Here is a 13652-nt window from a genome sequence, read left to right as displayed (position 1 = left end):
CGCTCTTTAATCTTTTCTCATACGCCATATGGCGACACGAATCATTTGCCGAAACAAAGGGAATAAACAATCGAATTAGCACCCGCTGTAATTCGGTTTTTGTCGACGCAATGCTTTGTCGAGTGAATTATTGTCATAATGGGCATGATTGTTGAAGAGATTACGCTAGGAAACAAAGGAAGCAGGCTTAGTTTAGGAAATACAGTCGAGCGTACGGAAACGCGATATATTAGATTACATATTGCTGAGGTATGTTCATCCAGTACCAGAAGATTGAATAGGTTAGAGACTCCGACTGCCGTATTACCTGAATCAAGTAAGAAATCTACACGCCGTTTTGTGGATCTTTCGCGATATACCTGTAAAAACGGCTGGTTTCTAGAAAAGGGAATTATAGTAGTCTGGTATATAGAGGACAATGGACAGGGCTATGGAAATTTATTCACTATGAAATTTTTAATTCTTTCATAAAATGATTCTGAGGGATATCCCGACAAAGTGAGATGTAACATGAGGAGGATATGCATTTCGCAAGTATTTGTCATCGCAAAAACTTTGTTCTAAATACCGTAATTTGCCTTAAGTTTTATTAGGTATACTGGAATCTGGAATCAAGATCCGCCATAGGAGGTATTTTCTTCATATAAGTTATTACTATTGAAAAGATTTCTCAACGTGCTTGTCAGGTTTTACATAGTAAGAACGAAACCAATTTACTTCACCAATGTAATTATGATCAAGATATCAGTCTACCATTGAACGACACGGCATGAGATTGCCGTGTTATATAAAACCTATAGATTGATTTCAATTGACTGCGGGGTGAGATTATAATATTGGGCTTATCATAATAAATAAACTAATACCTCACGAATCTCCATCGCCCAAGTTTTAGCATACTTACGTCACGGTAGATCGCGTACGTATTTTGAAGAAGAAAGTCCGATCTCATTAAAGCTGTGACAAGGCAACAATCGAAAACTAAATCGAAGAAGTGTATTTTATCTTATTTTACGTGCAATGAAAGACAGGTTAATCGTTAAATTTCCTTTGAAACTCCCATGGTTGAAAGTCAAGTCTAATCTGACCAATGCGGTATTTTTAGTATTATTTGGAGTATACGTACGTATATCATCAGTTTCCAATTTATTCGCGCCGTGACAAGAACATTAGTACAGAATCATGAACGATCACGACTGCCAAACATATTAATACGAGAATTTACTCATATACGATCATAGAAAGAATGAGGCTATCTTCAGAGTTGAGTTACGAACGACCTGTAAATTCCAAGTTGCAAGAATTTTACGACGTAAACATCGTCTATACTTTGTATGTTGCCATCAACAGTTGAAGTTTACGGATAGAGTGTTAGCCAAGATTTTATATTATATTCGTTTATAATAATATTCATCTTTCAATGGCATTCTTGAATTGTTGGACGTTGGCTTTCGCGCTATTTTTCGCGCCTCAGCTCATTTTTCGATGGTTTATCAATGGCCCTACATCTTGAATGTATGATTGTAATATTATTTTCCGACTGATCACAATAAGTGGAACTCTTCAAAGTGATGTACGGATGTTCAAATTGTCAGCAAGTTGTTAATTGTACCAACAATCGATATACTTAATAGTCAAGTACGTTGGATAAAACTGTACCGAAATAGACATCTTGATGTTCTTGAGTATGTTCAAACGATGTATAGCGCAAGACACAGTTTTTAAATGCGAATTACTATGTCGATAGAAGTTTTTAATGTCATTAAGACTATTACGTATAATTGTAAGTTAGAATAGGATAAACCGAAGGACGTACGTATTAGGCGTATGGTTAGAGTAAACGTTGAAAAGCAGATAGATGCAAAATTGGTGATTAGCACATTAGTGTTTCTAGAAAACAACAGAAGCCTAATTTCCAAATTGTGAAATGCAGATTTTGTCAACGATCGTTGGAAATTTGAATTTATTCTACCATAGGAATTTATTGATTGCGATGGTAGACAAAATATTGATATTGTATATTACTTGCTAATTTAAAATGATTCGCATAATTATCTACAAACACATGATCAATATAGATTACTAACGCCGTGTCATAAGCATATGTCAGTCCTTTCGTGTACTTACTGTATACGAAAAAAACAATCGATCAGTGTCATAATCCTAATTATTGTCAAATTCAAGGGATAGTTCGAAGATTTGTTGATGGGATGTTGAAAGACGCAATATGATATATTACATGCCGTTTTGGCAAGTTTACAATACTGAAAACAAGAAGCCATGGACCATGTCTTACTTTTACTCATCTTTAACATACGTAGTGTAGATGTATATTTTTGACTTCGTTTTTTAATAAGATCCGAAATAATACGACGATCAGACACACACTTCCGACACGCGTACAGAGAAACAGGTTGTTTATATTGCCGTTGATAAAACTTGTACGATTGCGGAGATTTGCTTTGTTTCGACTTCCTGTTGAGTATCAAAGGTGGGAAGATAACTATTCATTGTTGAACATTAATGGTAAAACATTTCCTAGTAATAGGATAATGTATATGTTATTATTGAGTATTCAATGTTTTCTACAAAAGGTTGGCTCGAGCAAAAAAATTCTGTTACGGAATCAATTCTATAGTATTGCTCGAATATGAAGGTTTCAAAATTCCTCTCGCTACATAATAGCCATATAGAATTCAGTTTTTAATACGAAAGCACATATTAAGTATAATTTCGACCCGATTCAATAAATAATTATCACTTCAGTTTTGACTGACAATCCAAAATTTACGGCCTTTTCATCAACTAAGCCGAGCAAGTTCAATTTGCTTATTTAAAGCATTCATTTATTTATTTATTGAAATATTTATGGAAACCAAAAATTCTAAAATATATCTTTGCCGAGCATATTTCACGTATGAATCGCATTTGCATATCTGAATATTTCGATGTAAAAAATTAGCCCCAGGCTAAAGTGGCGTAATGACCAAATTGCACCATTTGTCGCCATTAATTACTTTATTTTTGATGCATATCAACAAAGGAAGAATTCTTTGTACCGACTGTTATAGTTTGTAAAACTGCTTTCTCATAAAAAGATCTTTTTTTCCAAAGTAAAAAGTCAACGACTACAAATAAAACAAAGTTTTGGTAAATAAATGAGCCAGCATGATACAAAAGGTTCCAGTTGATGGTGTATGGTAAATTGGTAATATTCATTACTGAACGATTATAAGCTAAAAATAGTGGGGGCAATATTTTAGGTGACGAATATGACTGATTAAGTCAAAAAGTTCGTAGGCATACTGTTTACTAAATGGGCTGTAGTTTATATATAAAAGGTTGCATTTTAATTATTATTTCAGAAAATTGTACTTGTATATATATATATATATATATATATATGGTGTATAAATAATCAATTCCATTTACTTGGTTCACTAGTTGACAGTCGAGTCGACATACTCATTGTTAGATGACTCTTGATCAATACATGTATACGATATGTAAATTGATTTGTTACTATTTGCCTGTTTCAGATCATATTACTTTATGATAATATTAACAGACGATGCCTTGCACTCGAAGTGTACGATCTTCTGCGATTATTAGAACTCTGGATATCCCTGATGAAGATCCTCCAGCATACGATAGGATATACCAGCAAATGCCAGTGGATGCTATTCAATACTCTGTCGATGTAACTCAAATAACAACGATATTGCCTACCTCTCCTAGAACTTGTCAACGGCAGGTTAACCTTCCTGTAACGGCAGTAACAGATCGGGCACTCCGCCAGGCGGACGAACTACCTCCCTCATACGCAGAAGTAATTGCCAACACTACTGCATTGCCACAAACACCTGTGTTTGATATAAGCACAAATATATCGTTCCCGGAGGTATTATCGGCGGCCCAGTGTTTTGACGAACCAGCCGATGGTGTCTGTCCATATTGTATGAACCCAATTACCACAGAAGTCACATACAGACCCGGAAAATTATCATGTTGGATGTATGTAATCGTCTGCCTCATCATAGGTCCTATACTCGCTTTATTTATTTGTTTCGTGAATCAACTACAAAATGCTTGGCATACTTGTCCCAAATGTAAGAAGACAATCCATATTTACAAACGTGAAATCAGTGTTACGAAACGATAGCAACGCAAAATCAACTCCACGAAAAAATGAGCTGGAGGACGCCAAGTGAAAGTGCGCGAAAGAACTCCGCCATCAATTTTCAACAACGATATTTGTTCCCACATTATGCCTGGAACAAAACTGCTTGTGGTGAATCCCCGAAACCCAACTATGGATGATTTATCATGTTTAAATCTGCAAAAAACAATTGGAGCAATACGGCTGCTGTTTATTTGGTACCAATTAGAAATAAATGCAATCTGAAAGTACTATTTTGTTAATTTATTTTTCTCATCGTGTACTTCTAGACTAAGCTACTTTTAATTATTTTTTCAAAAATAAAAATATTGACAATAAATTCAAATAAATTTACAAAAAACTGTATTCTGAATACTTTTTGTTTTTGTGGGCAAGACAGTAAAGCTATAGTTTGTGTTGAGAGTCGTGTTACTCATTCTATCGCGTAGTGGCGTCGCAATAACAGTCATGCCGCTGTATTTGTTGTACTGTGTCAGGAAAATAACTGTAAGTTTGCAAATCCGATTTATATATAATAATTAGGAGCCAAATCAACGCAGATAAAATGACAGTATTAGCATACTCGCGGATTCAGTAATAACCAAACGAATAGAAAAATGAAATTTAAGCATAAATATCAAACATAAATTAGAGCATTGTTTCCAATCTGGCACATTGACATTCCAATACTAAAAGATCGGATATCGCACCCAGATTTAATTTGGTATATTTATTTCAACATGTAAAATTTACTATAAAAAGCAACATTGGGGATAAAAAATGTTATTCCGATCATTTATTCCAATCTTTCCTAGCCATAAAACGAGTGGAGTCAAATTAGGTTCCTGGATTCATTGCAATTTGGACAAACCCAAAACTAAACAGATAACCAATTTATTTTACTAATATTTTGGCGATAGTTAATATTATTTTTCAGGTATGGTGGATAAAACAAATTTTGACCAAAAAATAACTAATCAAGAATAAAATAATAATTAAGCTACAATATGTTAAAAAAGAGCAGTGTATGATTGAGCAAAATAAGTGAAACGCCCAACTATTCTTCATAATTATTTCAATAATTTTATAAAAATGTAAAAGCGAACGGTTAAAATCCGCTTCAAAAATATGATGGACTAGAAGCCTTTTGTTCAGATTTGATAAAATTAAAATCTGTTTATATTCAAGCACATCATCCTTGTCATTCATGTTTACTGGATTCGAATCATAATAAACCTAAATGAGTTAAACATAATATCCCAGATAGCACAACTACGTCGGAACAACTATGGCCGAACGTTGTTCGAACCACCGGCCCAATAATGGCGAACAACCATGTTCCAGCGAAGATTTGGCCGCTGGGCCAACGTCGGTCCATTCGCTGTAATGCAACCGTGGCAAACGGTCGGGCCAACGTAGGCGATACGTTGTAACACAATCGTGACATATGGCCGGGCCTACGTAGGTGACACGTTGTAATACAATCGTGGCATATGGTCGGGCCAAGTTAGGCGATGTGTTGTACAGACCACTCGTATTGATCTATACTACATAGAAATTTCCCACTAATCTAACATTATTTATATAATAAAAAACAAAAGATAACAAAATGTCTTTATTTTACAAATATGTATACATGTAATAAAATTAATCGGAGTTCGTTGACAGATCATCCAGAGCTGAAAAATATAAAAATTCTGTGTTAAATTGCAGTATTAGCAAATTACAGCACTAGATTTCAAAGCCTAGTCTGAATGACCGCATCCCAACAAATTTTCAGAGGAATCTTAAGCCAAGTTTCTGCAGCCGCAAATGTTTGAGTGAAGCTTACATTGACAAGACAATAATAATTGAGAAATACAGAAATTCTTGATTCCGCAAAGGGGGCGTAGTGTCGTAGACAATGTTTTGAGGGGAATATTTGTTGGAGGGAATAATGATGATTTGAGATTTTATCTGACTAAAATGTCTTCAAATATTCCTTGTTGAAATTCATCTATCTTATTAGAAACATCATGCACCATAATTAGTCTATTTATTTAATTGATTTACAATAAATTTATTTGTAACTTCATCATTTGCTGTTGTGCTAGGGGGGGATGATAATGTAAAAAGTACTGAAAGGGAGCGATGATACAAATAAGTTCGAAAACCACTGTTCGCCATTATGCACCAAACTCTGGCAACATTGGATTGACAATTTGGCACTTAACATATAAACTTATTACATACCTTTCAGGTACTAAGGGCGTCCCACTCACTCCTTCTTATCCACCGCGTCCTGCACAGTTGAAAGAGCGGGAGAGTAAATTTGTTATAACAGAGCTCATGATTCTCCAAACCAGTCTTTCTTGGAGCAACCTCCGAGACTTGACAAATATCTTATCTGGAATGAGTAAATAAGCACAATTATGAGAATACATTTAATGAAAAGGTTTCCATCCGTTGCAAAAGCTCTATGTTAATTATCGCGAGTATCTACTCTAAAATATACACATATGTGTTTTGTCCACATCGCATTCGTATAAAAGTGAACAATTTTAATATTGCAATCGGATCGTATTTAGACATTTAAATATTCTTCCTTGAACACGAAGCGAAAATATGGGGCAAATTGTATTTCATACATAATTTCGAAGCACTTCATGCAGTCAAAAACAAAACGACAAAAAATAAAAGGCACTCAATAAGATGAGACCCAGCAATAGTATTTTCACCTATTTTACTTTCATGTTCTGTTTAGCTTTCGAATTAATTATGGAGTAATCTGCAATATTTTAACATTGTACTAAAACTAAACAAATATTCTGAATCTCAGAGATTTTTACATCGTGGTCTTCATACGATAGCATGTGTTACCGGTCAGCAAACTCTTTTAAATTAATTTTGCTTGCCCGCTGGGGTAAAAAGGTTGGGAACCACTGTACTAAACAGTTAAGTACAACCACGTTACACCAACGCCCCGCAAACTTACAGTCGATTTTCATCAGAATGATTAAATAGAATATTCAGAATAGAATAAATTGATTTTTAATGTTTTCTCGTTGTGGGGTCGTTAGTATCTGTAGTCTGTGATTTTACAAAAATTGGGGTCGCGGAAAAAAAAGTTTGGGAACCACCGCCGTAAAGTGTCCGTAATCAGCTTATAAAAATATTCAACTTGAATTCAACTCAATGAATTTCATCAATTCCGGTATGTCCGAGTCCACACTATAATCAGTGGAAAGTTGCAGCTTGTGGCATAAGAGTTTCTACCGCCTGTCCCAACAATTTTTCCATGGACTGGATTGGAGCATGGCTTGATCTCTGAAAATCAAGTTAGTGTTACCCAATGTATAGTACATAATTGTCTTTCAGATGATAAACGTGAACGAATGGCCTATACTACTTACCAGAATATAAATTTTTCATTAATATTAATTACCGTATTTTCCAGCGAATAAGACGAGGCCTGTTTTTAAGCCTGAAAAAATGGGTTTTTGCATATAACCGGCCAATAAGTCGGGATAGTAAAATCGCATCAACTTTGGAAATCTTGAATTACCATGCAATGCCTTTCGAGCCGTCGCCAAGTTTGCGCATTGGTTGAAATAGCCTCTAAATGACTTTTTCTTGTAGCGTAATATTCAATCCATATATGATAATGCAAATATGATAATCACAACATTGAAATTCCAGATTCACAGCGCGAGAATGTCGATTTATTTAAACTAACCTGATGAGGACGTGGGGGATGCTATTGTCGAAAGTATTTTATTGTCTCGATTCAATAATAAGGCGACACAAAAATAAAAACGATCATACTCGCCTAATAAGACGACCCCCCTAAAATCAGGCCAAAAATTTGGGTCTAGAAAAGCGACTTATTCGCATTGAAACATTGAGATGCTTGAAAAGACACAGTGTATGATTGCGTGAAAGAGGGAATTGGAGCAGGTGAATTTTCCAGTCCATTGTCATAGGGCCTATTATAAAAATGGTATATATCATTAAACTTACAATGGTAATATTGACACTTGACAGAATATCTAATTGGTAATAATTATTAAGAATAACCGGAAAAAAATGAATATTACACAAAATATGTCCAAATATTTGTAAAAGATGTGTCGTACAATACTTCATGCTTTTAGAGTCGCTGGGCATTGCACAGTTGCATGCACATTTGGCAGTCATTGTACAGAGATGGGCTTCGCCCAGTCGCCCAAATCTTTTTTGCTAGCGGTCTACTTTCCAATTCACTTTAAAACATAATAACACTTAATTAAGGTTGGTTGGGTAAGCTTACATAGCATACATACTGAAAATAAATCATATTAATATATACCCAATATAATTCTATTGAAATTTAAAACAAAATATTATTCAGAAATCAGTAATTTATTTCTCAACAAAGCTGAAAATATGAACTAGAGCAGGGTTGGGCAAAGTTCTCGGACCACTTGCAAAAATTTTGCGCACCTAGACTGGCGGGCCATGGCGCATCTCGCATGTGTGGCGTAAAAAGTTATACTTTAGAAACAAAATTTTATTTAAAGTGTTACAAAAACAAAAATGGAAAACAATAATCCTTGAGCTATTTTTTACCTAAAAACATCAAATTTTAGTTTCAGTTTGATTGTGGCAATTGTTAAAACATATTTTAGATTTCAGCCAATTGAGATCTGTATTTAGATTTGTTGAAATTCATCAGACAGAAGGTTCACAAATGTACAACTATTCAGATTACTGGATTAAGTCGTTCAACGGGTTGGATTTGCGATTTGGGCTGCGGAAGTGTTTGCACTTAGACAAATAAAGTAAATATAAAAAAATCATATCCAGGGATGAAGGACCAATACCTGAATACCGGTACTCTATAACGAATACTGGTAAATGAGAGATGGCAACCTCAGAAAGTTTAACATCAAATGCCAAAAGACCAAGTACGGTAACGTACCGGTACCTTATCTCGTTCTGTCGCTACCGGTACCTACAGTGTCCAGGGATAAATATGTAACTTTTACCGGTATCTACCATAGGTACTGTACGGTACCGGTACTCGATAACGAATACTGGTAAATGAAAGATGGCAACCTAAGAAAGTTTAACAAAAAAATGCCAAAAGACCAAGTACGGTACCTCATCTCGTTGTCGTTACCGGTACCTACGGTGTCCAGGGATAAATATGTAACTTTTACCGGTATGGTACCGTATCACCCTTATGAACCGTGACCTGACAACGCACTTAGGGTACCGGTACCATGAGATTAACTTACACAGTTACAACTATCTCTACTTTCGCCATTCTACTATGAAAGCATTAAAAGTTCCCATCCACGGCAAAAACCTCGCAACAGGCTATCGATTACGAGTTCCGCCAAAATGGATGGCGACCTCATGTGCTATATTCGATTCGCGCGCCCATTTTTTCGCATAATGGCGTGTTTCGTTGAAGGCCAATCATGGCCTTACCATGGTAAATGGTTGTAAAACCGCGTACAACGGTTGCCGGCGGATTATAACGTTGGCCCAACGTAGTTGTGCTATCTGGGATGTATATAGTAGTTCTTCGTTTATGTTGGTGAATGTATTTCATTCATTGACGGAATTGTGTGGGATTGGTGGACGATATGTGCGTTTCGTGCGCCGTGTCCTGGTGTGATCATTCCAAAGTGTAAAAATGGCAGCAATTGTACAAAATGTATCTCTACTGAAAATAAAATAAAGTGGTGTCGACACCTTTGGCCGCAGCACTGGAACCATGCTCGATAACCCCCAAGCTTTTCACGCGCTCCTCGTTCGGTGACGGCGAGTAAAAAAGTTCATTTCATTCATTAGCAGATTTTATATTTGTGTTCGAATTTTGTTCATTTATCGCATTAAGAAAGCTAAAATATTGTCACCTAAGAAGCAAAACAAAAAACGTGAGTGTTATCCAATTTTCACCGCAATCCACCGACGCCATCGCAAATTATTTCATTTTATTCAAGTGTTTAGTATTTACATCTTAGCGTTTGAAAGATTCATACATTGTATCTGAACAATTGGAACGATATTGAGACTCAATAAATATGTAGGGGTTCCACTTGTTTATTTTATAATATTTTTGTGACGTGTATCGTTTTTTTTTCTTAGTTCCCTGCACCAGTTTAAGCTTCGAGGAATTTTAAGGATGAGCTTCGGCAGCAGCTGATAAAATTTATCACTCAAACTTTTACTGACATCACAAAGATTTCACGACGCAAAGGAAACTATAAATATAAAACAAATGTCAATAATGCGAAGAACAAATACATGTAATGAATTGGACAATAATTTGGGTTGTGGGATTAAGATTTTGATACAACCAAAAACCAACTTGAGTTGTTAGAGAAAATATTCACGGTTATATCAAATATAATTGCTGAATTGTGATATTCTCAAATTATATGAGTGAACTGACATTAATTTTGCTAGTCTGGGCAAAATATCAAGTATTATAATTCACCCCGAAATATTTGTGCTGGTAGCCTAATCAAGAATTGAACAACTGAACCAAGTCCTGGGTAACCGCGGAAAGTATAGTTCTTATATGCAAGAAGTCTTCGGTCGAATTTAGAATGGTGTGGTTAGATGTTATTCAATATTTTTCATCAAAATAATAGAACTATTCAATACAGTATACTGCAGTGCACGGAACTACATTGCCTGTGCGCTTCACTGGTGGAATGGTATCAGATTTATAAAAACGGAGTCAGTTGCATGTCAACATACACTCTTGTACAAAATATTGCTGCCTCATCGGGTGATCTCCAAATCTTCTTACCTTGCTAGACTGAATTTGAAAGTAACTCATAAATATGATTTGCCTAAAACTAGATTCAGACTCCAAAATTTTTCTTGTTTCACCTAAAAAAAAATTTGGCCGATCTAGTATATTAAAATTTGAATCTGATACAGTATAATACATATATATATATATTGTAAATTCTCCTCATCTAATGTTTTTTAATTCTGATACGCCATCTATCTATTACTATGTCCGCATGTCGAGAAGAGGATATTCATAGTTTAATGGAGGATTTTATCAGATTCAAATAGAATTATAGACTCTTTATTTCAATATAACAAGATTATATAACTATTCCACAATTACAACTGTTGTCTCAGAGTAATTATTATGGAGACAACCAGCGTTTCGAGTCTGCTTAAAATTTCCCACTGTTAACACTCCTTTATGTTATGAAACTGAGCATAAATTTGAAAAATAGGAGCTAAGATTCAGTTGTGACAGTGTACTTGACGGAATTATACTCCAGAAAATTGACATTGAGCTGTTTTGCTATCTCGCCTGCGATTGACAGTATCAAAGAAAACAATCAACACTGTCACAGTGTATATGAAAAAAGGTATTTTTTCTTTCTACTAAATAGCGCGAGTGATCTTAGCACAGGCAAGATGAACTGAAACCACCCATATTTGATAATTTACTCGCAAAAAGTACTTGAGCAATTCATGTATTCTCCTACCCCCTGATTTTGATATGTCCTAGACCTAAACTATATAATTGAAGCCCGTGTATTTCTCGTCTTGAACCTTAGCTTTACACCGAAATTTTATGTTTGTCGTTTGAACAAGAATATCGAAAATAAATGAATTCACAAATATTTTAATTAGCTCATATTTATTAATCAAAAATAAATAACACAGTCCAGGTTAGCGGTTTATACCCTAAAAGCATTTTCGATGGACGATGGAAGGACCAGCTTCGTCGTATTCTTGTTTTGAAATCCACATCTGTTGGAAAGTAGAGAGAGAAGCGAGGATTGATCCTCCGATCCAGACAGAATATTTTCTTTCAGGAGGAGCGATGATCTTGATTTTCATTGTGCTTGGTGCGAGAGCAGTGATTTCTTTTTGCATACGATCTGCAATACCTGGATACATTGTGGTTCCACCAGAGAGAACGTTATTTGCGTACAAGTCCTTTCGAATATCGATGTCACATTTCATAATGGAGTTGTAGGTGGTTTCGTGGATGCCAGCTGATTCCATACCTATAAATGATGGCTGGAAGAGAGTCTCAGGGCATCGGAATCTCTCGTTACCGATAGTAATGACTTGCCCATCTGGAAGTTCGTAGCTTTTTTCAAGTGAAGTGGATGAAGCAGCAGTTGCCATTTCTTGTTCGAAGTCGAGTGCAACATAGCACAATTTTTCTTTGATATCACGGACGATTTCACGCTCAGCAGTTGTAACAAAAGAATATCCTCTTTCGGTGAGGATTTTCATCAAATAATCAGTGAGATCCCTACCAGCCAAATCGAGACGAGCGATGGCGTGTGGAAGAGCGTAGCCTTCGTAGATTGGTACGTTGTGAGAAACACCATCTCCAGCGTCCATAACAATACCTAAACAAAATGAAGAACATTAGCTTATATTAAACCGCGCGTGCTCTACGTGGTTAAAATGGACAATAATCTACTTTTTTTTCCCTGAATGATATTGAAGGGTCTTAAAAACTCAAAATTTGTTTTACCTGTGGTTCTTCCTGAAGCATAAAGTGAAAGAACAGCTTGAATTGCAACGTACATTGCTGGTACATTGAATGTTTCAAACATAATTTGTGTCATCTTTTCACGGTTGGCTTTAGGGTTGAGAGGAGCTTCAGTGAGAAGAGTTGGATGTTCTTCGGGAGCTACACGAAGTTCGTTGTACATAGTGTGATGCCAGATTTTTTCCATATCATCCCAATTGGTTATGATTCCGTGCTCAATTGGATACTTGAGTGTAAGAATGCCTCTCTTGCTTTGTGCTTCGTCTCCAACATAGCTGTCTTTTTGTCCCATTCCTACCATAACGCCTTGGTGTCTTGGTCTTCCGACAATGGAAGGAAACACAGCTCTAGGAGCGTCATCTCCAGCAAAACCAGATTTTACCAAACCGGATCCGTTATCGCAGACAATTGCTGTTTGATCTTCTTCTCCGTCAGACATGTTGGTGTTATTTAGTTGTTTATACAAGTTGAATATACGAATAACTTTCCAAAAGCTCGAATGATGATTTGCTGTGTTTTCTGAGATATATATAGCCTACCTTTACCCTGAAACTGTGAAAAACGGCTTTGCATGTGTTAGCACTATGTATGCGGCATTGCTGTAATGCGAACAGCCAGTAAGCAATTAAGATCAGCTGCTAAATAGTTCATTATTGTTTTTGCAAAGAAGGGCCGCGTGACATTTCGCAGTTCTTATTCTCTGTTATAGATATCTTGGTGTTACAATTGTGTAGGTAAAATGAGAAATCATGTTTTTACTTTGAAACATCTTCTGGTATTTGATTGTATCTTCCTCTTCTGTGGGTTATTCTCGAGCTACTTGTGTCGCGTATTTTATTGTGCATCGAAGGTATCCTATGAGAAATGTTCAGTCAATTTTTAAAACAAGCATCAAACTAAAAGTTGAAAGGTATAAGTATATATGACATAATTATGGTTTAAAGTTGAAAACTTCTTTTTATTTGATTTATTTCC

At 35.7% G+C, this 13652-nt stretch overlaps 1 protein-coding gene across 1 annotated transcript; it reads right to left on the bottom strand.

Annotated features, from left to right (window-relative positions):
• Nucleotides 1-11787: 11787 nt before the first annotated feature.
• On the bottom strand, nucleotides 11788-13172 carry LOC120326129 (actin, muscle). The gene is made up of 2 exons (XM_039392363.2): nucleotides 12660-13172; nucleotides 11788-12531 (listed from the first exon to the last, which is right to left on the bottom strand). The coding sequence occupies exons 1-2, from the start codon at nucleotides 13114-13116 to the stop codon at nucleotides 11852-11854; spliced, it is 1137 nt and encodes a 378-aa protein (XP_039248297.1). The 5' UTR covers nucleotides 13117-13172; the 3' UTR covers nucleotides 11788-11851.
• Nucleotides 13173-13652: the final 480 nt, after the last annotated feature.

This window comes from Styela clava, chromosome 4, assembly GCF_964204865.1.
Source record: "Styela clava chromosome 4, kaStyClav1.hap1.2, whole genome shotgun sequence".
Lineage (NCBI taxonomy): Eukaryota > Metazoa > Chordata > Ascidiacea > Stolidobranchia > Styelidae > Styela > Styela clava.
The sequence above is the reverse complement of the archived record's forward strand: the minus strand, read 5'-3'. Positions and strand labels throughout refer to the sequence as shown.